Raw genomic sequence first — 26,976 nt, forward strand, 5'->3', positions numbered from 1 at the left:
TCCTCACCTTTGTCATGTTTATTAAGATCTCACCCTGCAAAGACTTTCCCTTCATTTGAGAATATCTTTGTGCAGCAACTGCACAGAAAATACATGGTAGTCATTGGGAGACCTGGGCCCAAGACCCAACTCTCAGGGCCAGCACAGTATCCTTCTGATGTCAGCCAGCTTGAAACATGGCTTGTCTGGTCATACAAAGGGAACAAGAGGTCCCTTGTGCCGACAGCCCACAGCATGGACGGCAGTACCAAGGAAAGGCAGGCGCTGAGATTATGATGTCTCTGCCTGGCACAGGTGGGTGGAACTGAGGGAGGCTTAATAGCCCTGCCTCTGTTGCAGGGCACAACCAAAAAGGCATTGACTTGTGTAGCCCAGTGCTCCTCAGAATGCTTTTGGGGCAAAACTGCAGTGCATTGTCCTTTATCAGGGAGGTGTAGTAGAAGACAGGAATATCAGAATGGCCATCCAGTCAAGGCCTAGCCATCCATAGTTTTCCTCCTGGGAGAGGCCTATTAGCAATGTTTTGAGGAAGTAGTGTAAGCAACAACACAGAGAGATTTGCTTGTCCACAGCTTCTGGCAAGGAGTGGCTTAAGCCCTGTGCTGTAGGCTGCATCCTGACCACTGTGGTTTACTAACCCTCTGAACTTGCGTAGTCCTCTTTTGGAACCACTCATCTCTCTGATCTCCAGAATATGCTAAGCAATGCAATCCATACTTCAGTAATACTTCATGTGGGGAAAAAAATCACTTCCTTTTGTTTAACACATGCATGCTTTGCATGTACAATGCTTAGCAGAGGAAGCGCTGGGCCATCTGCTAATATTAAGGTGTTCTAGTACCCAGGATCAGGTACAGAGTCAACAGGAGTGACTCAAAAGCATCTGGAGACAAAACATCCATTTTGTCACTTATATCTTCTCATTTCGTGGTAATACTAGTTAATGTGAGATGTGCTTGGAAGCATGTTGATGAAGACTTCAATTCAAGGTTGTATCTGTAAACTACTTGGCTTCAGAGAATTTCAGACCTTTGCAGTTGTTTAATCCTGGTTATTTATCACCTTAAATCTTGGGATATGTTTGTAGAGGTAGCAAGACAGAAGGTAGGTGGCTGCATTTGTAGCCTGTAGAGAGAGGATGGGGATTTTTTTGTTTAGATCAAGTGCCTTTACCATTCTTGCCTTCCCCCTCTGATACATACACAGTGCACAGTAGGGCAGTGGAACAGCTGTTGTGTTTGGCTAGATGCGGACAGATTATATTTCAGGAGATCTTTAATTAAAGACAACAAGTACAAAAAACTGTTTTCTATTTCACGGCTTTGCTTTAATTCTCTGAAGTTCCGTGATGAAATGTATAAACAGTGCAATCTCAGCAGACAGGTATTTCCTGCAAAGCTTACTCCCCATTCCCCACGGCATGATAGCTGTCTGAACTATATGCTGATATGGGTGAGGAACCTCACCTTCTGCACACCTTTGCCGGCTACCACAGCCTGTGGGCCAGGCTCGTCTGTTGAAGCCATAGAAGCAGGGCTGCATAGTCTCTCTCAGGTGAGTAGTGACTCTGAGGAGTGCTAGTCCCTTGAAGGTGAGCAGTGCAGCTGAGCAGCTATAGAGGTGTTGCCATTACCTGTTAGAATGTATAGTAAGTCTAGGACTGCTTTTTCTTGGGTGTAACAATGTCCTTTGGACAGCGTAACGCTATCAGCAATGGGGCAACAGTGATGCTCTGGGCTGATACCAAAATCCTTGCTCAGTTTCAAGAGAATGATTGAGCATTTAGAATTATTCTTGTTCAGTTCACTTGTTTGTTTGCTAATGATGTGCTGCTATTTCACTTTTTTTTTTCTTCCTAAAGAATTAAGACACTGGACTAGCTCTCAGGAGCAGCTAAGAACGGATCAGAGAGTCTCATCAGGGCTGTGTAGAAATGTTGGGGGTTTTTTTCTACGCTAGTAAATGGTGCAGCCCAGGAGGAGCAGAGCTGTAGAGTCAGTTGTCGGTGAGGACCTGATGTTCACGCTATACAAGTTTCATGAGGGTTTACTTCAGACCAGCATTAGTCCACCTTTATGGTCTGAGAGCCAGCTGCAACGGATCATTTGGGTTAGCTTCATCCAAAAGCAATCTAGTTTGCCCACTGTGCCTGCCCAGTGCTATGGACCATAGCACAGTAGATGGGGACAGTCAGGAGTTGCATGCTTCTGATTTGAACTAAAATGCTGATTTAGCCACACAAAATGTGGAATTAGGAAAAGGCAAACATGGGTGGGTAGTTGTTGCTGCATGCTGTGGCCAAAGGATCATTTATGGTTCAGTCTGCAGCATTCCTAACAAAAATGAGCACCACAAGCACAGTGCAGCAGTTGTGCATCCTAACCACCTCCCCAGCTCTGCTTCAGTACCTGCTGGTGCACACGCAATGCAGAAGGTCAGTCAGTCTCCAAGCAGCTGGCTATAGGCAAACATACTATTTCTATACCTTTAAGAGTATTAGATAGCAGAGTAAGAATAGAAACCTCATAGCTTGGTATCTGAATATTCCTTTATCATCAGATGCCATTGTGAGCCCAGTGTAACTTGCAGAAGAGGTACAGGGAAAATATACTGTTTAAAAGTTTGGATTACATTTTATTGTGGAAATAGAAATTATAGGTAAGTTGAGGCACAACAGCTGTTGCAGGCACTGCCACAGCCTGGCCTCCATAACATACATGGTTTTGACCAAAGGTCAGATTTGTCTCCCTTTCCTGGCTGTTAAATGAGAATGGTATCTGCTAGCTGGAGGTTGTTAATGAAGGACACAGTATGGTCATAGGCTGCTGTGATATTGTGAACACCCGTTGTTGGGTGATTTCCTTGGCTTTGTACATTGGTGTAGGGAAGTTAGTTACTCCTGATTCTCCTTAAGAAAGAGTGAGCACATTACAGACACTGTACTGTAACAAAGAGCTTTATGTCAGCGTGTCAGAATGTCCCATCACTCCCAGCAGTCCATCAAATATTGCATCAATACAGTCAATACTGAAGGTGTCAAAATAGAATGCAAGTGCAAATAAAATGACTACAGAACTGTAGCATGAAATTCATGAATTCATCTCAGCCATCAGTACCATACAGTGGCTTGCAAATATATAAAAAAAAGATTATTAACTTTTTTCCAAACAAGAATTTTTCTGCAAATCGTGGTGATCCCTCGCTAGAGATCCCACCTCTTCTAGACAGCTAAGGCCTTTGTTTTTACTTCATATACACAATCATGTTACTTCACAAGGACATACAGCTGAAAAACACGAAGCTGATTGTCAGAAGGCTTTAAACTCTCCCTCATTGACCTAGAGTTGAAATAGCCCATCCCAAACTGGATGCTGTAATTGGAAGCCCTGAGTTTTTGATTAAAAGTGAGCTTCTGCTTTCTGTCCCTAGGAGGGTTGCTGGCAGCAGAGTTTACCAAGAGACTAGAAACTACAGCCTGGTGCTAGTAAGAAAGCCTTGCATTCAATCTTAGATAGCCCACAGGGGAGGGAGGAAGAGCCAGAATCCCACAGTCTTAGAGAGCTCTTAAGGGTTTGATCTTGATCTTTGTTTTATGCTACCCTCCCCCATCTCTGGAAGAAACTGCACATTTCTACTCTAGGATAGATTTCACGCGCTGGAATTCTTCCCAGAGTTGGCACAGCTTCAAAGGGTTTTATCTTGGCTGTAGTACCCACATGCTGCTGCAAAGGTCCCCAGGGAAAAGAGTCGGAAACAGGCAAAAGAACAAAGCTACAGGGTCCTCCAGGAGGCTATACCCCACTGGGATGATTCCCCAAAAGCCAGTCATTCAGGGAAATCCCTCTCCTGTGGGGTCACCATCTCCTGTTGGTCACCACAAAGCATCCTAGCCCTTGGCTTCTCCACAGAACCCATGATTTTCACAGCATGCCATTCTCTTTCCTTTGCTTGTGAGAGCTCTCCCTGCAGATGCTGAGTTAAGGCCCTAGTAGCTTTTCCTCAGAAGCCTTTTCCTGCTTCTTCAAGGTCTCAGCAGAACCATGCTGGCCTACAAGCTACTCAGTCTGCATTAAAGATTCTTTTGTAATAGTATCAACTCGCTGGCCAGCAGCCTGGGATACTGGAAAGCTCTCTTGTGAGCACTCATGAGAGAAGACTGAGGGCACAAACTTTCATCTACCAGAGCCCTTCGTCACTCACAGCAGCAGCTTATTAAAATGATCTCAATTATTGCAGCTGTACAAAGAGCCCTGTAGATGAATGCTGATTCCATTCACCCTTCTCTGTACCTTCTCTGTACATTGATACTACAGTACTCTTTCAGGCTTAGCCATAAACATTCATTTCAGCCCACTGACATATTACTGGGATGTGGGGTGGAGCACTTACCTCAGCAACACAGAGCATTGAGGACCAAGAACAGCATTTGACACAGCACTGATGTATCCGCCTGTATAGCTACACAGCAGGTTGTTACATTTCTATCTACTCTGCAGGTGCAAGGTTCAGGGGGTTCTGCCTGCACAAAAGAGAAAATACCCAAGAAACCTGAGCATGCATAAACTAGTTGCTGTGGAATAATATTGGTCTTTCATCTCCAAAAGCTTGGGTCTGTTTCTACTCAGGTTGGATTGCTAATTGTCAGCAAAAAGCTGATCAAGAGCAGTGCTGAGGTTACCTGTGAAGTTTCTTGTAGCACTGAGGAAGGCTATTAGTTGGAAAAGGAAGGTCAGTTCCAAATCAGGTACTAGCTTTAACTCACAGGCCTGATCCTGCAAGCCTTACTCATGTAAGTGGCTGTCTTGCTTTCAGCAAGATCGGTCCAGCCAGCAGCTTTTGCTAGCTTGGGCCAAAAGCTTTTATAGATAACTACATCCAGGCTGCGGGGGGGAGAAGGGAGAAGACAGACATCACAAAACTAATTCATTTTCCACAAGAAAGCAGTAATAAAAATGAGACAGTAAGTGAGCCTTGCCCTTAAGGTTACTGAATAGCTACTAAATTAAAGGAAAGGCTAGCATGTTTGGTAATAAATTGTGTCACACACCACAGGCATCAGCAGCAGTTACTATGGACACAGCTTCCAAGAGAGAGACAGGCAGGAAGAGCGAGCTGGAACAAAGAAGAGACAGTAGAGCTAAAAAAGGGTTAAATGAGATTTTGAAAGATCACTGTCTAAAAACCTTGTTCAGTATAGAGTCAGTAATCCTTGGCATTCCGAAATTCTGGCATGCTCCAGACCCTCCTGGTGGGCTGGGTGCCCCGTTCCACATCCTCAGAGATGGTCTTGATGTCACTGATGAATGGGGAAATCCTGGACCGGGATTTAAATGTTGTTAAGGAGAGGCTGGTTTTGTTCTTTGTGTTCCACTGCCTGGCAAGCTTCTTGGCCTCTTCCTCCTCTTTGATCTTCTCGGCAGCTTCCTGCAGGACAGAGCGGAAAAGCCGGGATACTTCCTGCACTTCTGGTTCATATTCAGCAATGAGTTGCCGGAATCTGAAAGCACAGTCAAGGCACAGCTTTGATTAAAAACATCAAATTAGGGATTGCTGCCAAGTCACTGTGCTAGGCTTGAAACTTGCACTCTCCTGCAAAATGGGACTCCCTGGACTGAGGGGGCCAACAACAGGGAGGGGCCATGAAGATATGCTCAAGGTCTCTAAAATCACAAGCAAGCCAGAGAATGTAAGGAAGCAATGAATCACTGTTTCTCATAAGCACAAGAAACCATAAGGAGCACTAAACAAAGCTAGAAAGTGGCAAGTTTGAAACCGACGGAAGTGCTCTTTTCACATAACACCTATTAAATCAGAACTCGGTGCTATCAGTAGCTTAAGAAACAAAATGATTAGACAAGTTTGTGGAAAATGTGCCCATCACCGCTGATTAAATGTGATTGTCCAAATGCAAATCCTTTCTCAAGTAGTCCCTGAACTGCTGCTTACCAGAAGCTGAGGATAAAGCAGGGAAAGTTCCACTAGACTTCCCCTGTTTCCAGTTCTTGTCCCCCATAGCATTACCCAAAGGCCACTAGACAAACAAAAATCCTGTAAACATCTTGTTATATGTTTGATGGTCTCTCAATATTTAAATTTTAGTGAAGTGGTATTTCATCCTCCTATGGCTTTCTGTAAGATAACGGACTGGCTCAGCTGATTGATAACACCTTGATTGGCAGCATGATGCTGTATCCAATTAGGCAACTGTGAATTACTCCAGTGCCTTCTCAGCAAAGAGCTCATAATGTTTTTTTGACGTATATTAAGCTAGCTTAATACCAGGGAAGTGAAGAATTACCACTGTATATTTTGCAGGTGAGGAAGATGAGGTGCAGAGCAGGATAGTTTTCTTGAAGTCACTGAGTGGGTCACTGGCTGGGCCAAGAAGAGAACATACCATTCCCGACACCTTGTTGGGTGATTCGGTCCCCAGCCTGGAGAGTGTGGGATCCACTCCCAAGGCTCACCCACTGGTCACATAGAGATACTATTTGTTCCATAGTAGTATGCATTTGTGACAGATGGTAACTACAGGCCAGTCAGTCTCACCTCTGTGCCCGGCAAGATCATGGAGCAGATCCTCCTGGAAACTGTGCTAAGGCACATGGGAAATAAGGAGGTGATTGGTGACAGCCAACATGGTTTCACTAAGGGCAAATCGTGCCTGACAAATTTGGTGCCCTTCTACGATGGGGTTACAGTGTTGGTGGGTAAGGGAAGAGCAACAGACGACATCTACCTGGACTTGTGCAAAGCATTTGACACTGTCCCGTACGACATCCTTGTCTCTAAATTGGAGAGACATGGATTTGACAGACGGACCACTCAGTGGATAAGGAATTGGCTGGATGGTTGCACTCAAAGACTTGCGGTCAACAGCTCTATGTCCAAGTGGAGACCAGTGATGAGTGGCGTTCCTCAGGGGGTGCTACTGGGACTGGTGCTCTTTAACACCTTTGTCAGCGACATGGACAGTGGGATTGAGTGCACCCTCAACAAGTTTGCCAACAACACCAAACTGAGTGGTGCGGTCAATGCGCTGGAGGGAAGGAATGCCATCCAGAGGCACCTTGACAGGCTTGAGAGGTGGGCCCATGCGAACCTTATGAAGTTCAACAAGGCCAAGTGCAAGGTCCTGCACCGGGGTCGGGGCAATCCCAAATCCCAAATACTGGCTGGGCAGAGAAGGGATTAAGAGCAGCCCTGAGGAGAAGGACTTGGGGGTGTTGGTTCAAGAGAAGCTCAACATGACCCAGCAATGTACGCTTGCAGCCCAGAAAGCCAACTGTATCCTGGGCTGTATCAAAAGAAGCGTCGACGGTGGTGATTCTCCCCCTCTACTCCACTCTCGTGATATCCCACCTGGAATACTGCGTTCAGCTCTGGGTCCCCCAACATAAGAAGGACATGGACCTGTTGGAGCAAGTCCAGAGGAAGGCCATGAAGATGATCAGAGGGCTGGAGCGCCTCTCCTATGAAGACAGCGTGAGAGAGTTGGGGTTGTTCAGCCTGGAGAAGCAAAGGCTCTGGGGAGACCTTATAGCAGCTTTCCAGTACCTGAAGGGGGCCTACAAGCAAACTGAAGAGGGACTTTTTACAAGGGCATGTAGTGATAGGACAAGGGGTAATGGCTTTAAACTGAATAGAGGGTAGTATTAGGTTAGATACAAGGAAGAAATTCTTCACTATGAGGGTGGTGAGGCACTGGAACAGGTTGCCCAGAGAAGCTGTGGATGCCCCATCCCTGCAAGTGTTCAAGGCCAGGTTGGATGGGGCTTTGAGCAACCTGGTCTAGTGGAAGGTGTCCCTGCCTATGGCAGGGGTGTTGGAACTAGATGAGCTTTAAGGTCCCTTCCAACCCAAACCATTCTATGATTCTATGATAATATGGCTACTCTTCTAATAAATATTCAGTTCTTAACATAAAAATTGTATCTACAAGCAGACACGGAGCTAAACTAGTACTTCACTAAAATCCAGGTATTTATACTTAATGGAAGCTAAAGTGTGTAAGATCTGTAAGCATTTTGATATTTTTCTCCAACAGAACTGAATGAGGATGGAAGACAGTAGGATTGCATTTAAATAAGCCTAATACAGCAGAAGCTGATAGAATAAGATCCTGCCTCCTGTTTTTTTGATAAGCCCTAGGAATGCAACAAGGAGTTTAGTGCACTATGGAATTGCACTGCTTAATGGTGTACACCAAAGGGTACCCAAGATAATAAGGACAGAAAGAAAACCAGAGATAAAACAAAAAGACTGTACATTTATGCCTTTTGACTCTTACTGTGGAGGCCTGGTGTTGGACATACATCTTAACATCATGCTGTATCCCAGATATTTCAGTGTGCTTCTCTCACAGCAAGTATTGGCAGCTACATGTACAGCTGTGGAGACACCAGTACTGCATGCTGAGGGACCTCAGTTCAGCAGAAGCACCAGTCCCTTTCAGGGTCAAGCTAGAGGAGTTTGACACAAAACCTACCAAAGTCACCAAGATGTTCCTTAACCATTTCAGTTGCTTTGGATGAATTCCTACTGTCCTCCCCCCCCCAAAAAAAAAAACCTCTAACCTTTGAACATTTGGGTGCAAAAAGCCTCTGAGGCACCGCAGTTCACACTGGTACATAAGTACTTACACAATGATGCTAAACTGAATTGTGCAGAGCCTGTAAGAGCAAGAGACTAGGTCTTGCTGAGGTTTAGCATAACAGCAGTAACAGATTTGCTGTACATTGCAAACATCCTTTCTGCCTTGTGAGGAGGCACTTCAGTTGCATTATCAAAAAGCCAAAAATACAGTTTTCAGAATAAATACACTTTTCCCTTTATCCTAGTCAGAAGCATAGACAGATGAGTCCATCGAAACCCAAGTCTTTGCAACATTATTATTATTATACCAGGGAAAGCACCTTCAAAGGACTTTCATTGCAGAGGTGAACTGAATGAGTCATTCCATTATTCTATCTCCATGTGTATTTTAAAGAGAGATGCTGGCATATTAGATATATCTATCAGTACATCCTCTTTTGTATTGCCAGTTGTGCACCCAAAAGGCCTCATCACTGCTTCCAGTTTTAGAGGCTGTGTCTCATACTGCTGGATTGTGCCTCCAGAACACGTAGCAGCATATGTCCGGCTATTACTGGACCAGTGACTGGCTCTGGGAACAAGAGGGAAAATGGGTGATATGATGGTAAATTTACCCCCTGAGCCCAGAGCTGTAATGCTAATGCCCTGTGTTGCTAATAACACTCCCAACCAATCTAGCTGAAGTAGTTTTTTTAAATCAGTGTAACTTTCCACCTTCATAGCTATCTGCCTGTTTGCACTCCCCTTAGCTATGGCAGCAAGAATTGTTTTGTGAACTCTGCTTTTGCTGTTAAGATTTACCTCTGACTTTTCAGGACCAACACAAAAACTACTTCATATGGACTTGAGCAGGTCTAAGAAACAAAAGAGAAAGCAATCCAAAAGACTGTCTGCCAGTCACCCAAAGAAAAGCCACTCTTATTCAGATGGAGAAGGGAAACCGGGGCCTTTCCTCTCCCCTGATAGGATGAACTAACTTTGCCCCTTTATTAATGCCCACGTAACTTCAGCACCAGCACGTTTGTGTAAGGGACAGCCCACATACGAAGTCTGAAAGATGTGCATGCCACAAATACTTCTCAGCAGAAAGGATGGACAGGTTATCAGGGGCTGAGGTCTAGCTAAACCACTCTGTGTGTCAGAAAATAGATGATGTTTGCTGCAGCCACCTACGCATAATCGAAGCCATCTCCAGCTGATGTGCTGGATGAGCCATCAGTCTGCTCTCTGCACAAAACATGCAACATATAAAAACAGTAAAACCACTAGAATCAAGGAATATGGGCTTGTATCCTGGGAAACAAACTCCACACAAAGCTGCTCAGTGGAATTAAGCACACAAAATTGCACAAGGCTCACCTATCTTCTAGCACAGGTTAACGCCCTTACACTGTTGCATAGAATAGTTTCAAACTAGGCAACTACACAACCATATCTAGAAATCCCTCAACAGGGTTTCCTTACTCATCAGAAAAGTATACCTATCATCTACCTTATTTATGAAACGAGTTACGATACTACTGGTAGCTAACCTGTAATATATTATGCAAGTCACGCAGTCTTAGATGTGACTGTCAACAAAACACCTCAAGCCAGCACAGAAGCCTGGGGAGCATGTATATGCATACATAGGGACGAGCACATTCCCCAGTCCAGGCTGTGTTTTAATCACAGTTCAAACAAATTTGTTCTTTACATTGTGACCCTTCCGTTTCCTCATACGGCCATTAGATTTTAAGAATCTGGCTATGCTTGGCTCGTACTGGCACTGCTTTTTTTAAAGTGCTGTCACCTGCCTATGTTACTTCTGCAGGTCCCCAGTTCAGTAGGTTTCCTAAGTACAGCCTGAACTTTTAAGACCTGTTAAACCCAATGGAAGTCCATGGACTTAAACAATACGCTTATAGTTCAGTGTATTCCTGAGTGCCTGTCTAAACTGGGAGCTCTAAGTAGATTTAGTCATTCAAAGAAAACGTGAGGTGCTTAGTGCTAATAATTAGCTGCTGACTCCTGAATCTATATTTTGAGCAGGAATTCTGGTTATATTGTAAAGCTATGAACAGCTTTGCTAGAGAAGGCTACTTGACTCCCAAAGGACTATGGCACTCACACTAACTGCAACACTCATGTCACATCACCTCAAACTTAAGCTCATAATTGTAAATAAATCCATTTCTGATTTTAAGTCATTTGTCTTACATTCAAGCATACTAGGAAGTCCACTTCACCTATACACAATCCTTTGAAAACTACAGTCCTTAGCCTGTGGTATTAATAACATCTCAGATCACCAAAATGGAGGTTTACATTTCCATATTAGGGGGTTTTGTTTGTTTCTTTCTGGGCAGAGAAGGACAGAAACCCACTGTTTCACTTTTGGTGAAACTGAAAGAAATGAAACGGACCATAACTAGCTCTGATTAGAGCTAAAGCTCTAGTAAAGATGGCAAAAATTTAGCATTCTGTATTAGCAAGCTACTAGTCTACTTGTTCAGTTTAACCATGGCAGTTAGGTACAAAGGGCCTCACCAAAATCACTGTCACTTCCTTCAAATGGCTCCAGGATTTAATTTTAAATACAGTCAGAGATTTCCAACCCACTAACCTGAAGCTAAGTTACACCTGAATGCAATAGCTTTATTTGTATGAGGTCAATCAGAGTCTCCAGATACCTGATGGTATTTGCAGAGTACTTGAATCCTTCCAGAATTTCAAGAGACTCAAAGAAAAGTTTCTATTGACCCGAAATACAAAACAGTCAAACTGGATCTGAAAAAAACCCTCCCATTTAAGAAGTGCTCTTTTCCAGCCTCCTCCACATCTAAAGAAATAAATTTATAGAAACTCGGCCTCTCAGTAGATGTGACTGTAGCCACAGAAAAGGACAATTTGGATCATCATTTAGACCTTTGGAGAATAAAGTGACATCTCTGACAACTCATACAAAAATGTTTTGTTCTGGCTTTGACTTTGAGCTTAGAATCTCACAAAGAAGGAGACCTTGCATGACACAAACAAAAACTCTGTAGTCCTGCAGGATGCATGCTACTTGTGTTATTTAAATATTACATGCTTGTCGAGTACATCAAAAAGGACTTCAGTTCTTCAAATGTCTAAGATGGAAGGGGAAGGATCAAGCTTAATATTTCAGACAGAACCAAAGGCTTCAGTAAGGTACATGCTCTGCATTTGAATTTTCAAATGCAAGCTCAAAGATTTTGGTGGAAGTTTTTTCTAAAAGTTACTACATATTAGAAAGTCACAGGGTATTCAAGAGGCAACAACAGTGCAATGATCTTGTGATTAAAGTACTTCACTGGAAATGTGAAGATTTCAGTTGAATTCCTATTATACTCATCTTGTGCAATTTTGGTGAAGTTTTCATGTTATCTCACTTTCTGAGAGGAGAATTTATCCAATTTTGGCTGTCATTTAGTTAGATTGCATGCTCCTTATTTCTCCTGTACATTTTCAGCTCCTAGCATGGCAAGCCCCATTCTTTTTCATTGTTTCCACATCAGCAGTGAAGATTTCTGAACCACAGGGCTCTCGGTTAGAAGGTAGAAAAGAAGAGGGGTCAACTGTTCACATTTCCAACACAAGAAGAAGGGATTATCAAATAAAACTAGTACACGTTAGTTTCAGACAAGCAAAATACAGTTTTCTACAGCAGCGTTGTAGTTCAGATGTGGAACTCTGCCACGGGGTGCCACAAATGCTAGAAGTTTACAAGAGTTCAAAAAAGAAAAGCAAAACCCCACAACCTAAACAAACTACTGAAAGAAAAAGCCACTTAGGGCAATTATGGACAGAAGGACCACTTCTGGCTCCAAAGTCTCCAAGTTACAAGGCACAGTAAGTTGGAGGCTATATACAAGAATCTGTAATTATCCGTACTGTTGTATTTGCTTGCCTTGTTCTTTTCTCCTGTCCTTACACTGATGCTACGGGCCACTATCTCACATACAGACGGCACATAAGATCAAACAGACCTTTGACCCAATCCAATTCTGCCGTTTTTGTGGCTATGACATTCCCTTCTCAATCACAGAAGTGAAACAACAAAGGTTATGCAAGCCTCATTTTTTTAATGTGGCTCTGCTAACCACGCAAACTGCGTAGTATCGAACAAACAAAAACATGCCACTTCTTGAATCATACTGTAATACAATTTATGATAGCCTATAATAGCAATTTATAAGAGGATTTTTAAGAGGATGGTTTTATCCTTTTTCAGCTATGCCCACACAGAGCCCACCAGTGTTGCTGAGTATGTTTATCTACTGTCAACAATATGCTGAATCCTGAACAGTGAACAACCACTACAAGCCGCACTGAAATCACACATCTTGCATGATCTCAGTTTAAATTTAAAAAAAAAAGAAAAAAAAGCAGAGCAACAGCAAGTTACATATGGCTCAGCTTAATACTCTTTTCTGAAGGAGATGATGAACCTTGGGGCCTCCAAACTCCAGCAACTGAAGCCTGCTCTCATGGAAATAATCTGTGCCAGACAGGCCTGGCTCAGTGGCCCTGGGGATGGTGAAAATAACTCTGAACCCCAAGGGGTTTGTAGTGGCTTGTTTACAGCATAGCTCAGAGCTATACAAATACAAGGCAGGTGCTGTTCCCAGCAAACTTTCACTGGAGAGAACTCGGACACTGAATGATCCCAAATCTCTGATTCTGCCACCATGGCAACCTTTGCAAAAGCCAAAGCCCTGTGCCAGCTTGCTTCCAAGGTTCAGCCCCAGACAAGATGGGAGCTAAAGAGGTAGCTTTGGCATCCTTTCCTGGCTACCCCCACTGTAAGACAGAGGACCAGCTATTTCCAGCCCTCTAAAGGTTGTAGTTGAGGAGCTGTAGATTCATTTATTCAAGGGAAAACAGGTGCCAGCATATGCAGTGAGGGACTGCAGGGTGCTCAGCACCCCATTGTATATGGCCTGCCAGGACTGTCTTCTTTCCAATCCCAACTGAAGAACATGTTGGAACAGGGGAAGTGGATTATAAACGCCCATTTCACAACTTTGCTTTGGCTAAGGTGGACTTCAGAGTCACTACTCCTCACTTGCACTGTGCTAAGTGAGGGGGTTTAACTTAGAAGAGCCCCCCCCGAGGAAGAGTCGCCTCCCTCCCTTCCAGTTTGGATGCTACAGCAGACTTAGATCTATTTCTGAAGGCATTCTCACAGAAGGTTACTCAGCTGGCAAGCAGCAATCCTATGCCTAGCACTTGAAAGGCTCAACAGCAAGTCCAAGAGGCTGTGTCTACATCTACGCTGCAGAAGGCAGAAGCACCACCTAACCCCACCTGCATCCTACTCCACGTCAAGGGTGGAAGGAGGGCAGGGGAGGGAGAAGCATGCAATCCCTCCTTTCTCTGGGAATACCTGGCTCACAGGCTGAAAAACAGAATAGCACCTTTTGACTAGACTAGACACTGGGGACAAGTGCCTCAATAGACCTGCTGGACAGCTTAAATCAAAGAAGGAAGGCTCCGATGGGAGTGGATAAACACCAAAGCAGGTTGTTCAGAGGCTGTGCAATCTCCACCCTCGGAGATATTCAACAATGGACAGGACAAGGCCCCGAGCAACCTGATCTAACTTTGAAGTTGGCCCTACTCCGAGTAGGAGGTTGAAGCACATACCTCCAGAGATCCCTTTAAACCTCAATTATTCTAAGATTCTAAAGACTGAAGCAAAAGCCATCACAATACTGAAATGGTAACTGTTCATCAGGCAAGATAAAGCTTCTCTGGCTGCTCAGGAGCATAAAGTACTCAAGCCAGTCTCAGAGGCAAATGGCATTTAGTAACTTTTTGGAGGAAATGATACCATGTTAAACTGACTTAAAACATTAGGTTTCCCTTCTTCTACAAAGACACTGTCCCAACATGACTTATAATACAGGATGCCAAGTTTTTGTTCTGTTGGTCCTAACAACTCTCGTTCCTTCCTCATATATCATAGAGAGGGGGAAAGGAAAGGTCTGTACTATCAGATCTTTTACTGTACCTGAGTATGACAGGCCCACAGTAGGAAGGATGTATTTTGGTACACATATCCTCCAGCTGCAGCCGTTCTCCTGGGCTGATATCATAGCTCTGCTTTGGATAGCTGACCAGCCAGCCGTAGTCCACCCCAGTCTTGATCTTGCGATACTCATTCTCCCGCTCTCGCTGCTGCTTCTCTGCCTGCTTGGTCTGCCAGCTCAGCTCCATCATTAGCGTCTCAACCACCATTTCTGTGGGGTTCCTCTGGGAAATGCGGTTTGGGGGCTCATTCCACCTGAACCAGGATGCCAGTGACATAGTGCTCTGTGTGTCTTCATTGGGAGTGGGTTGAGGGTAGGGAGGGAGAGAAAAAGAACAGTGTCATCATCAGCACACCTCAGCTGAGAACATTCTCCCCTGCACACCCCTTGAGTCTGTTGTTCACCTAAAAGTGCTACTGGATTAGCCACTTAGAACTAGTTGGTGCTGAGCACCTTGAGAAATCTCACCCATAGCAGCCAACTTGTGCAGAGGGCGAGACAAAGTGTGAAGAGGCACCGTTTCCCTTGAACTTCCAGTCACCACGTAATTAAAATGACAGTCACAGTTCTTACATCTAAAGTCAAGTTATAAGGATACCTTGCTCCCTCCAGGTTAGGCTGGGGAAGCATTCTCCTGTCCACACGGAAGAGCTGGGGCTAGGGCTTGCCTCTCTGAACCCTCGTGGGAAGGCATGACCTTGCAGCACCCTACATACAAAAACTCAACACATGGAGTCAAACTATTCCTGGGAGCCACATTCTAGCAAGCAGGGAATCCTCAGAGAGGAGGGCAGGATAGGTGACCTAGGTACATTGGCCGCTGCTGTAACGTAAGTGGTAGAGCTTGTCTGTACTTAGCTAGTACTGGCAGGAGCAACAGTTGCATTAACTAGAAGGCCAGGCAGAGCTTTAACCATTATTTAGCAAAAGTGTTACTGCATGCAGGAGAGGCTACACCACCTTCTACAAGCTGAAGTCAAACTATCAGCTATGCTGGAAGAGCACACCTTAGTGCTACCACCAGCACCAAGGGAACTGAGGCTGGGCTGAGGAAGTGACAGCATACCAAGGTTTAAACTGTTATTACCTCTAAGTGAGAGGTTTCTGCTGCTGGGGAGTTACCCAGCACTTAGAAGGCAGAACAAACTGCACCAATCAGCTCAGCAAAAGATGGAATTACCTCCCCACCCAGCCAATCCCTTCATGTAGTCACTTCAAGAGGACAATGCATGGAACAAAGTTATTAGCTATTGTATTTGTATTTAAACACAATGGAGTCCAAAGCAGGCACTAGGGACCTGAACAGGAGCAAAACAGCATCTGTTTCTTCACACAGCAGTTACGTGCCTTGTTGTTCCCCTCCATTAGCCCCCAGGGAGAAGGGGTGGCACAAATAATGGTTGCAGCTGGGATTACCAAAAGGCTACTCCTGGCAGCAGCCCAGTCAGGACATGGCATCAAAAGTTAACATGAGGGAAATGGATTAAAGAGCTCGATTCTGCAGGGCCTGAGCAAATCCTCACTACTGAGACACAGACATGAAGACAGACGTAAAAGGGAGAAAAATACGCTTTTGATTTAAGCTGCCATATTGGAGCCTAGAGCCTTTAGTGACAGTGCAAATCACCAGAAGCTCATAACTACCCAGTACTCCCACTAGAGCTGAGAGCCACGAGCTCCCAGACTCCCTCGAAGAGCAATGGTCAACAAGATTCTGCCTTCAGTGCCTGGAAAACTGTCACTGTCTGCACCAGGTGAGCAGGGTGCTTCAGTTGCTTTCATGCCTTTATCACTTGCCATAATATAGCCTTGTTCTCTTTCAAAAATGTTCATATGTTCAATTATGTAAATATGTCACACCATTAAAGGAAAATGCTCCAAAAACCTGCATAGTCTGTAGAGTGTCCCAGGTTTGAAACAATTTCAGGGTCTAATGCTTAGGCTTTTCTAGAATCAGGAAGTTTGCCAAACTGCGTCAAAGGACTGGTTTCTCAAGTCCTGTATCCTACCTCTCCCAGCAAGCAATACCAGTTTCTTCAGAAGGAAGACAGAAAAGGGCTGAAAACTTCCACAAGACACAGATCTAGCTACCTAGGTGTGTAAGACCGCAGGTACTCTTCTGAGACTGTATAAACATTAACACCTTTGCTAGTTTACAGTGCTTATCTTATACATGAGGGATCGCTGTAGTGACCGTTTTCGCCCTGGAGTATCAGCTATGATTATCCTTATGACAGCAGCCATAGTCAGCAGCTTCTGGAAGTAATCCTGCTCCTATCTCATTTCTGCAGTCTGGAGGAGGAGGAGCAGCAGGTCCTTTCATTTGCTTTCATCGACAGGGTGACTCCAGCTAATAGCTCTCAAATCACCACACAGCGCTCTGGCTGCCTGCCACTGACTTACTTGCTCAAGACACTTGAATGAACTCAGGCTGGAATTGATGTGCTGACAGCTTCAATTCCGTAATCCCACCATCCTAACATGTACCTGGATCTTGCTACATGGTGGCCTCCACTCACCATTACACATTATTAAGGATGAAGATCCTTAAGACCCTTTCCTTGGTCTTATCATCCCTTACATATCACATAGGTGAGCCCTCTGCAAGCAGAAGTGAGTAGCAGAACAGACCACAGGCTGTTGTAAAAGATTTAAAAGTCTCCCATTTTATTTTCAGCTTATGTGACAATAGCAATTTTTCATAAGCTTTTACAGGTATCTGACCAATTAAGGTATCATTATTTCCATTTGCACCTTCATCTGATGAAGACGAGCATGCCCTTCTGTATTTTACCAGCAAAGGGTTAGCTTACTTTGCTTTTATTCTGGCTATGACCTGGTCTCTCTATGACGTTGGTTTAACTCTGCTGACTTCGGTGGCCTTAGGGGTAAATCAGTATAAAGCAGTATAACGGTAAAGTTGAGGAATGTCCTTCCAGCTCTTCCTAGCTCACCAGCTGTTTCATTAGAAGAGGAGCAAGAAGGGGAAAGACAGCAAGGAGACCTGGGCTCTCATTTGACCTGCCCTGGCTTTCATGGTGTTCTTACTGCTTTTATGTTTTTATCTCACAGGTCTCCCTCAAAGCAAGTAGTTCTGCATGAGGAGAACCATTTTACCTAGCACTAGTATTGCAGAGGACAATCAGTTAGAAGAATATTTTGGATACCTTGTCTGAGCAAAGCCTGCTGAACCTGAGCTTTGCCCTGTCCCCCGAGCTTTCATAAAAGCACTGGTAACAGGCAGATTTGCTTTTGATATGGGAACATGGATACCACTGATTCTGAATGGGACTTCCACTTGTCTCCCATACATTATTTGAAAAATCTGCTTCCACATGAGAAGAGTAAAGTAAGGAAAACATGTCATCTGCAGTTTAAACGGCCTGTTCTCAAATGAAGGAAAATCCTATCCAAGCATTTCATGCACACTGGCAGCTTGTGCTGGCTGTTCCTAAGGGAGTCTTGTTTGTATGAGATATTGTTTCCTGACCCATCCCTCATCCATCATCTCCTCCTTTTGAGAGCTGGAAACTGGCCATCTTTATTTAGCAGGCTTGACAAGCCACCACTCTTCCCACTACTGGTCTTTGCAGCCTGCAGAAGATACTGTGGGCTCCATTAATTGTAGCTGCTGTTTTTAATTTAAAGTTCACATGCAGGCTAATCATTAAATGACTCAAAATAGCTTTCCTATTAGGAAAGACTCAAAGGACTGTTGGCAGGATGTGGGCAAGTAAAGGAAGACAAAAGTTTCAGCCTTACCTTCTTGTTGGGGAAAAGGACAAATTTACACTTTGCAAGCATTCACATTAAAATTATTAAAACAAAGAGACACTGCCCCATCTGAATGGGGCAGTTATGTTGTACAATTAGTACATTTTCTGATTCCTTGTAAGAGGCTATCCTGGGAGCTGATGTAATCCAGTTGATGAACTACCCTGGTGTTATTCAAGCAAAATTTCAGAGTGGTTTATGTAAGTTCCACTCCAGAAACAGATCTGGGTTTCAAGGCTTTTGCCTCATTGACTCTAGACCTTTGTCTAAAAGACAAACCTTCCCCTCACACTGTTGACTGCAAGTCTGACCAACCGCCTCATGGAGTTTTAAGCATACATTTACCTTAGCTATGTTAAAGTCTGGAATACCTCGCTTTCTCTCTCTCACACAGCCTCTGAGGGGTTTCTTCAATTTTTAGTGATTGTTAGTAAGTCTCTGAGACTTTTTCATGTAAAAGTTTCCTGTTAGCTTTAGTTCTAAGGAAGCTTTTTGCCTCTCTCCAAATCTTATTTTTGTTCTCCACATTCTCAGCAATTCCTGCATTTTTCTCCTCACGTACTTTACAGCTTTCTCCATTCTCTTCTCATGGCATGTTCTGTACAATTTCACCTCATCTTCCACTTTTTTACCTTCTCCCATATTTCCCCATGTGATTTCCTCTTCTTGCTCCAGAGAATGCACCAAAGAATCGTCAGAAATATCACACAAGTCCACATGCCTTACTTGTTTTTTCACCTTCCTAAAACAGGATTTCAGCCTTTCCTAGCTCTTTTACTAACAAAGGCAATATGTTTCTGTAGCTTGCTCTCTGGCTGTTCTTTGGCCAACTGGAGGCTGTTCATGTAACCCAACAGACATCAATCTCCTTCAGGCTCTCGCAGGCTAGATCACCACTTGCTAAGACTTGTTACAGCAGGGCTGCTTTCTGGTTAAACCACGAGTCAATCAGCAGGACCTGTTTGCCTTGTAGAAGATGAACTTCTGAGAATAAAAATTTCCCTTTACATTGATCCTTTTCCTGATTCCCAGCTTCCAACACTCTCCAGGACAGGAAAGGAGTAGGCAGAGGGTGGGAAATGTGCATTTGGGGCGGGGGGGGGAAGATAATACAGCTGGACTCTCTATAAAGGTATGTCCTCAGTTTGGCAAGTCTCCTGTGGTTTGCCTTTGCCTTCACAGTCTGTCAGTCCAGGAGTACTACTGACAATCCTTAGTGACTCTCACTAGTCCTAGGGGTATGGTAGTTGTGTCAGAGCAGAAGGAGAAAAGTCTTAAGGGGCTGGATGAGTACGAGCCTAATCCAACGTCCAGTGACATCAATAGAAATGCTGTCACTCAGCTGGCTATAGACAGAGTCCCAGGAAATCCACTGTCATCCAGGCAAACCATACTGACAAACTGGGCTGAGGAGCTGGGAAATGCCTTCCCTCCCTTCTTGTGGGTGGTAGTTCCTCACTACTACAGTCAGACAGAATTTGTTCATGCAAGATACCCACTCAACCTTTTTCCACACATGCCAGATCAGAGGGTAGTAAACAAGGAAAATTATTTCTAAAAGAAATGGGACAAGCTCCATCCCCAAATTGTGCTCATAATTGTACTTTTAAAAAGACATGCAGTCATGGGGAAAACAGATGATGTGAAACTGCAGAGCATATTAACTTTTGTATTTATTTATTTGTTTCTTTAGTAAAGTTTGGATTACATTATCCAGAAAAGTCCAGTGTCCTTCAGATAGCAAAGCGCATCTAAGTATCTCCCTGGACTGCAACTCATAGGTAGATTAAAGCTGGTTTGGCTACATCCATCTCTGAAGTCTGTATGTGCTAACTGATGCAACATTTAACCAGCTTCTCAGGCAGAATTTGTGGTCATGGCTATGCTGTTAGCTGTACCTGCATGAAGTAGCATAAGTAGTGACAGCATCATAGATGAACCCCAAATTCTATTTCTCCTGTGATAAAGATATTTTAATTTTGTTCCAAACAAAGAATCTTAGCAAGTTCTAGTTAAGAAACTGCTGCCAACACCTTCTCAATTTTGTTTATATAGTCCACCATAGCTTTGTAAAAGAATCCCTGTTCTCTGTTCTCCAACGCTTTTCTGCGGAGTTACTTACCATTATCCTCTCCACACAGAGACTTTTACCCTACCAGGGCCCAAAAAACTCTACTTCCTATCTGTCTGGAATCTCCCTTCTTGTTTAGTGACATGGAAAGCTGTGGTGTTTACAGCTACTTGCCATGGAAATCATTATAACTTCAGACACTTGTCTCCCAAAGTTGCTACCAGGCAATTAATGCTGAAAAAGCAGTAGATAGAGCTTTTCAATCAAGAAACTTAAAAGCGATGCAAATATCATGATATTAATACAGCAGCATTCCTCATTCCGACCTGCAGAATAAAGAGAGAGAACTCTTGGGGACACTCAGGGGTCTGCTTGTAGACCAAGCAGAGAACCTGTGTTTCCCTTTATGAGCATACCGATTCTCTTGTGATGGACACAAGCTATTTCTGGACACAAGCTATTTCTGGACAAAAAACTTTCACAGTGGTTAAAATATATCCAGGGACATGACCCTGTTACAAGTAGCAAGGAGTTTTGAATAACAGAAGTATAGGGGATCAAGCCAACACTTTAAATGAAGCATTATTTATTGTCAAGTCTTCATGGCTGCAGGTGTTTAAGGACAGCAAAAAGAGCCTCACAGCAGTGTCTAAGAGTGAGCTAACAGTGACAAGGCACTGTGGCACCCAGCAGGCCCTTGCATGCCAGGTAATGCCTGTCTGCCCCTGGCAGGGCAGTGCTCATGGTCTGACCAGCCTGCTGCAGGCTGACAGCTCCTGCTGCTGCCAGAGACTGCTTCTGAATGACAAGCGCTCTCAAAAATGTGTGAGAACCATGCTGCCGTTCGGCATACAGTCTAATTTCTGCATTAGTTTTTCTCCAGCAGACTTTGCATTCTCAGCATTATAGACATAGGGTGGCTCTTTGTCTAGTGTAATTGCCACAGAGAGTTATAAGTCACTTAAGCCATTTGTGAATGTGCACGACTGTAAAAATCACTGCTAGGTAGCATAACAGAAGGACAGTCAGAGCATATCACAAGGTGCTGCAAGACAAAAGAGAAACAAAAGTGGTACCATTTCTACCAAAGGAAGCTTGAGTGGCCTTCTGAAAATACCACAATGGTTACGGTATACATGAGTACGTCATATTTTCTACAGCTAGTAGCCCTCAAAAGATTTTCTGTAATGAAACTCTTTAAAATTGAGAACACACAAAAAATACTGCTCTCATCTCCCCAGCATTTGTGTAGTTTGTAATACATTCTTAGAGATTTAATCTTCTAGAAAACAAGTCTATCTATCATCTGGTGCGTTTTATATCTGTACTTTGATTGCAAGAGGGGTAAAGAAACAAGAATTCAGCATGAACTGGGCTCCAAGCTCAGGCATGAATGAGAAAGGTATTTTTCAATCACTAGTCAAAACATGAGGAGAAAAGGTAGCTGATCTAACTGGTACAGCTTCATGATCTTCAATAGAGCTGCACTAATATAAAAGAGATTTGCCTCACTGAAATAAATAAAAGAGCTGTGTTGGTTAACTCCAGATGAAAATCCAGTCTACAGATCTTAAAGAAAAAGTGAAGGAAGGGCCCAACAGCCTAGAGCTCTACTAATGGCTGGGACTCTCTACAGAAGATAATCTTTGTGTTATCTGCAGAAGCGAAAGGGTGGGTGTTACTCAAATCTGCTTATGAAGCAGAGTAGCATTTTACAGTTTGTCTACTTATCAGAGCAATTGAGTTCCATCTGCTGAGAAACAGGACTATTTTCATGCCAAATTCCCCACTCATGCTTTAAACAATATTTTCTAATAGTAACCATAAAAACACTCTATCATGTACAACTTATACTGGACTGTTACCTAAACCTACTGAAGGCAGGAAGTTAAAACACACTGATTTGCTCTGTTTGCCTAACTTGTTATTAAAACTCCTATATTTTACTCAGATACGGCTATTTTGCTGTGGTAGGTCAAACACACCTTCAATTCTGTATCTTACTTTGATCTCTGCAGACTACGAAGTCAGGTTTCCAGTCAGGACAGAGGGACCTAAAGTATTCTTCACCATTCATTCATTCATGTAAATGAGAGTTCAGAAGGTAACACAGACACATAGCTTTCTTGTTACTAAAACTACTCAAACCACAAAAAAGTATTGCTGCAATAAAGCAGCAATAGCATCTGATGGAAGGCTCCGACACAAAAGGCTTTCAAAATTAAAACTTGGAGAGATCCCCAGCTCATCTTTCTCTATTCTGCTGTCATTGTAACTACACAATGTTATTAAAGGGGCAGTAATGTCACAAACTGGAGTTTCTAATACTGTCATTCACTGCAGATACTTATATCTATAGAATTATATAAAGTAAGAGTTTGAAACTCAGACCCAAAAGCATATTTCACCTGTTATAAGGTCCACTGAAGTTTGTTTTTTTTATTCATATATTGTGGTGTAGACCAGACTAAGTGCTGTGAAAATGGGTGGGTGAAGTGTGCATTCTCCATCCAGATTGAGGACTGATTCTGCTGTGAAAGCAGGAGTAACTCATTGCATCACAAGGTGAGAATGCATTTTAACAGACACCTGTACATTTCTATTCAGTACTGAACCTTGGTTACAGTATCTGTCAGAAAGAATATTTACTGGAGATCCCCAAAGTCTCTCTCTGTCTCAATTCACTGCAGAACTATTAACCTACGTGGGAGTTTTCCCTGTACTGGAGAATACTAAGACCGGTGTTAAAGTTCGGTCCTTGTGACAGGGATTACTTAAAAATACACATTGTTTTAAAATTAGCACCCAAAAGAAGAATGCTAAGTTTACAGTATGAAAACTTAAGCCTCTCTTTGTAGAGACCACATACAGCATAGGGAGCAACTGGCAGAGCTCTGGGAAAGCTCATGCTTCTCTTCTGCAATAGCTGTATGACCCACCAACAGCCCATCCACAGAGAGCAGCCATACAAGCAGTGAAAAGTGCTGTCTTGAGACAGATTTTAATTAACGTGTTAGCATTAAGACATGTACAGTGTAGTCTGTTCTCAGTTACACTGCTGTAACTCCAAAGCTATCTGACTGACCTTAATGGTACCACGCTGGGGTTACTACACATTGGACTTCCACACTGAAGACACTTAGTAGGGCAGGTGTCTAATCTGAGAGATCTTAAGCAAGAGTGGCACAAGCATAAACCATGCTTTCCTCCCCAACTGCCTGTTCTTTACATAACCAGTCACCCAGTGCTAATCCACGCAGGCAGCCCCGCGGTGCCGTGTCTGAGCCCAGCCTGGGAACGCTGTCGGAGCACCCCGGCCCCCTTCCCTGCCCACCCATTCCACCTCACCTTTGGCAGTAGCGCTCCTGCTGCTCGTGCAGACAGATGGACCCAGAGTGAGCGAAGAGGGTACCAGAGAGAGGACGTGGCTTGAGGTCAAGCCCTCTAAACTGGCATAGCAAACTTAAGCCCACGTTGGGGTACGGATTAGCCCTGCTGACGAGGGATAACAGCTGGGCTTACAGCAGTGCTTTTGAGCTATTAGGGCTTGGTCCAGTACCTCTACAAGATACAGCTACCCATCAAAAAGCTGACACCTCTCGACTTAGGCAGACTTCGGTACCTGTTTAAAAATCCCTCCAAAACCCGAGAACTTCGTGTGGTTTTCTAATCTGCAGCTGAGCTGATACTTTGAAGAAATGAACGTAATTCACAGAATTCGGACTTTCTAAAGTCATTAAAGCAGGGACGCTGTTTCACTGCCTTCGCCCCGCGCCTCCATCTCCCAGTCGTCGCCCACCCCAGCTCCGCGCCTCACGGCTCGGGGCCGCGGGCGGCCGTTGGCGCCGCGGGCAGCCGTTGGCTCTAACGGCGCTGCCCCGGCGGAGGGCGGGCAGCACGCGGCCGCCGCTCCCTCACAGGAGCCTCTCGGGCCGGGCAGCGATAACTACACCGGCGGCAAAGGCAGAAACTGGGAAACCCCAACCCCGGACTTTTCGCAGAAAGGGTCGGGAAACACAGCGGTCCCCTCCGCTTGGCACCACCCCCGTCCCGCCGAGCGCCCCACGGTCACAGCACCCCGCCCGCCGCCGGCAGTGTCCCCTCCTCCTTACCGTTGCCACCCGCTCCCGTCCCGCCGCCGACGCTGAGGCGAGCGGCCGGGGCAGCGCCGCCTTCAACACCGCCCCTTCGCCGAACTTGAGTGGAGCCGCCGCTGGCCGCCCGCTGCCGCCGGCTTCAGGCGGGCGGAGGCGCGCCCGCCGCTTCCCCGCCGGCAGCCGCTGTTGCCATAGCGACTACGCTAAACCGATTTGGCCCAGAGGCGGTGCGCTCCGCCGGGGCGGCCCCCCGGCCCCGGCCCCGGCCCCAGTCCCGGGCCCCGGGGCGGTGTCGACCCCCCGCAGGGACTTACCGCCATAGATTAAATTTGCACTGATAAATAACGGCACAGTAAATGGATCTATTTAATTTATTTATCGCCAGGGCCTTCAGTAATAGCTACAGCTGTCCAAGGGGCTTCAGTCACAGAAGTCACACAGGTTTCACTAGGTTTGGAGGGATGAAGAAGGACGAGGGGTCGGCATGGGAGCTGGAAGGGCATGGGGGAGGCGAGAGGACGGGGAGGAGGAGGAGGGAGAGCTGTGCTGTTGGGAAGGTGAAGGACAGGCTGTGTCAGAGGGTAGCGCTTCATCTGGGAAATAAGCACATTAGAAGAAGGGGTCCAGGCACTGGGAGCTGCGAGGGATGTGTGTGCATTTTGGAAATCCTGAGTGGTGATTGTATTTAGTAAGAGGTCAGCGAGGAGAGTTGTATTTAGTAAGGGGTCAGTGAGATAAAAAGGAATGAAAACTGGACTGGAGACTGCCTGAGAGACAGGTGATTACACACGGTCACGGGCAGTGAGGGAGCAGGCCCCCGCACCTCGTGTCAGGGGTGGGGGCTGCGCTTGTTGTTCCAGCCACGTGCGGCAGGAGTAACCTCTGCGAGCCCACGGCTCCTCACCCTGCCTCTTCCCGCAGTGCAAAAATGCACAGAAACATCCCCAGTGTCATTGGTCAAACCCCCACCAAATTCAAGGGGAGTCGAGCTGTGCCACAGGGTCACAGAGCTACAGCCTTGGTTGAGGAAAGCACACAGACTGGTGACACCACTCAAGGACATGTGAAACCTAAGCGTGTGTGTAAAGTCAATCAAGTCGCTGCTGAAAAGCTTTCATAAATTAGGGCCCAAATTCTGACAACTTGGTATTTATGCTGTACTTACACAGTCAGAGGACAGCGGCGTTTCAGACCATGTATGTCTGTACAGTATGTGCATAAATCAAAACAGACCAGCTAAAAAATTACAGGTTAAAAGATGCCCGGTGCCATCTAAATTAAAATGTATGAGGAGGGTTTTTTTAATGTCTAGTTTATTATTAGATCAAACAACACAACCAGACTAACAAAGAGATTAGAAGCATTTTCTGCTCTAATTATTTGTGGAGGATTATGTGTCTGTCCTGAGCTTCAACTCCAGCCCAGCATACTACCCAGTTTGCAGAGGTTTATAACATTCTGGATATGCTCTGCTCAACATGGGATTGTTGAGTTTTAATTAAAAGTTTACATGTAAAAGTTTACAATTACATGGCTAAAGACCTTTATATTTTCATCCACTAAAACTTACTTCAAAAGTCATCAACTCTGACTAATGCAGAACAAACCCCATCTTGAAAATACTTACCAATACAAAACCAGGTAAATGAGTTGTTATATTTTCAATGCAGTGAATTCCTGGGAAATTCCTGCCATGAATCAGACACACTGATGACCGTGGAATATCTTCAGGAGCATTTCTTTGCAGATATATAAGCCTTACAATGGAAAAATCATTCATCTCTCCTATACCTTATTTAGCAGTTGAAACCAAGGATTCTTATATTGTGGTACTGATATGACTTACCTGATCAGTCAGCACTCAAATAATGAGTTGCTTAGTAGCAGCACTCTGGTAACATAGATGGAGTAAAGCTTTATTCAGCAGTACATTTTCTAGGACACGCCATGACAATCAAGTTTCACCATATTGTAATTTGTAGTGCTGTCCATTTGGGATTGCTATTTTTCATGATTTATCAGATGCTGCCCTGACTCACCTAAGCACATTACTAACACCGCAGCTGCAGCCCCTGTGATGTGAGCTGCAGTGCCTTCATATTTCAGTCTCAAAGTCATAGACCTCTGACACTGGCACTGAAGATGGACTTCTTCAGTTGGTAGCAATCACGCTGCCACTATCTTCTGCATGGGTCCAACCACAAGCAAATAATCTCACTTAATCACTGACAAAAATCAAATATAATGTGGTGGGTTACATTGGGCCTGCTGTTTTTTGGCTAAGTTGGTGAAGTGTGTCAATGAGTATAATGGGGCTCACAGAGGGAACGTTGTCTTTTTCATAGGCTTAAAACCTTGCTTAGAAAAGCACCACTTTGAGAGCTATTTGTCATATTTTTGT

General features: G+C 44.6%; 1 protein-coding gene across 4 annotated transcripts in view; it reads right to left on the reverse strand.

Moving 5' to 3' along the window:
* Positions 1–2,940: 2,940 nt before the first annotated feature.
* RD3 (RD3 regulator of GUCY2D) overlaps positions 2,941–26,976 on the reverse strand; it is a 56,088-nt gene continuing 32,052 nt past the window's right edge. For 2 of the 4 annotated variants that reach the window (XM_076334518.1, XM_076334516.1), the window contains 2 exons: positions 14,615–14,924; positions 2,941–5,497 (listed from right to left, as the gene is read on the reverse strand). In XM_076334518.1, the coding sequence (XP_076190633.1) occupies positions 5,200–5,497; positions 14,615–14,910 (594 nt within the window). In that variant the 5' untranslated portion in view covers positions 14,911–14,924 and the 3' untranslated portion in view covers positions 2,941–5,199. Of the gene's footprint in view, positions 5,498–14,614; positions 14,925–23,826; positions 24,220–24,590; positions 24,720–26,976 lie in introns of those variants that run through there. The other 2 variants (XM_076334517.1, XM_076334519.1) reach the window with 2 other exon arrangements.

The sequence above is a fragment of the Aptenodytes patagonicus genome, chromosome 3 (assembly GCF_965638725.1).
Source record: "Aptenodytes patagonicus chromosome 3, bAptPat1.pri.cur, whole genome shotgun sequence".
In the NCBI taxonomy this organism is placed as follows: domain Eukaryota; kingdom Metazoa; phylum Chordata; class Aves; order Sphenisciformes; family Spheniscidae; genus Aptenodytes; species Aptenodytes patagonicus.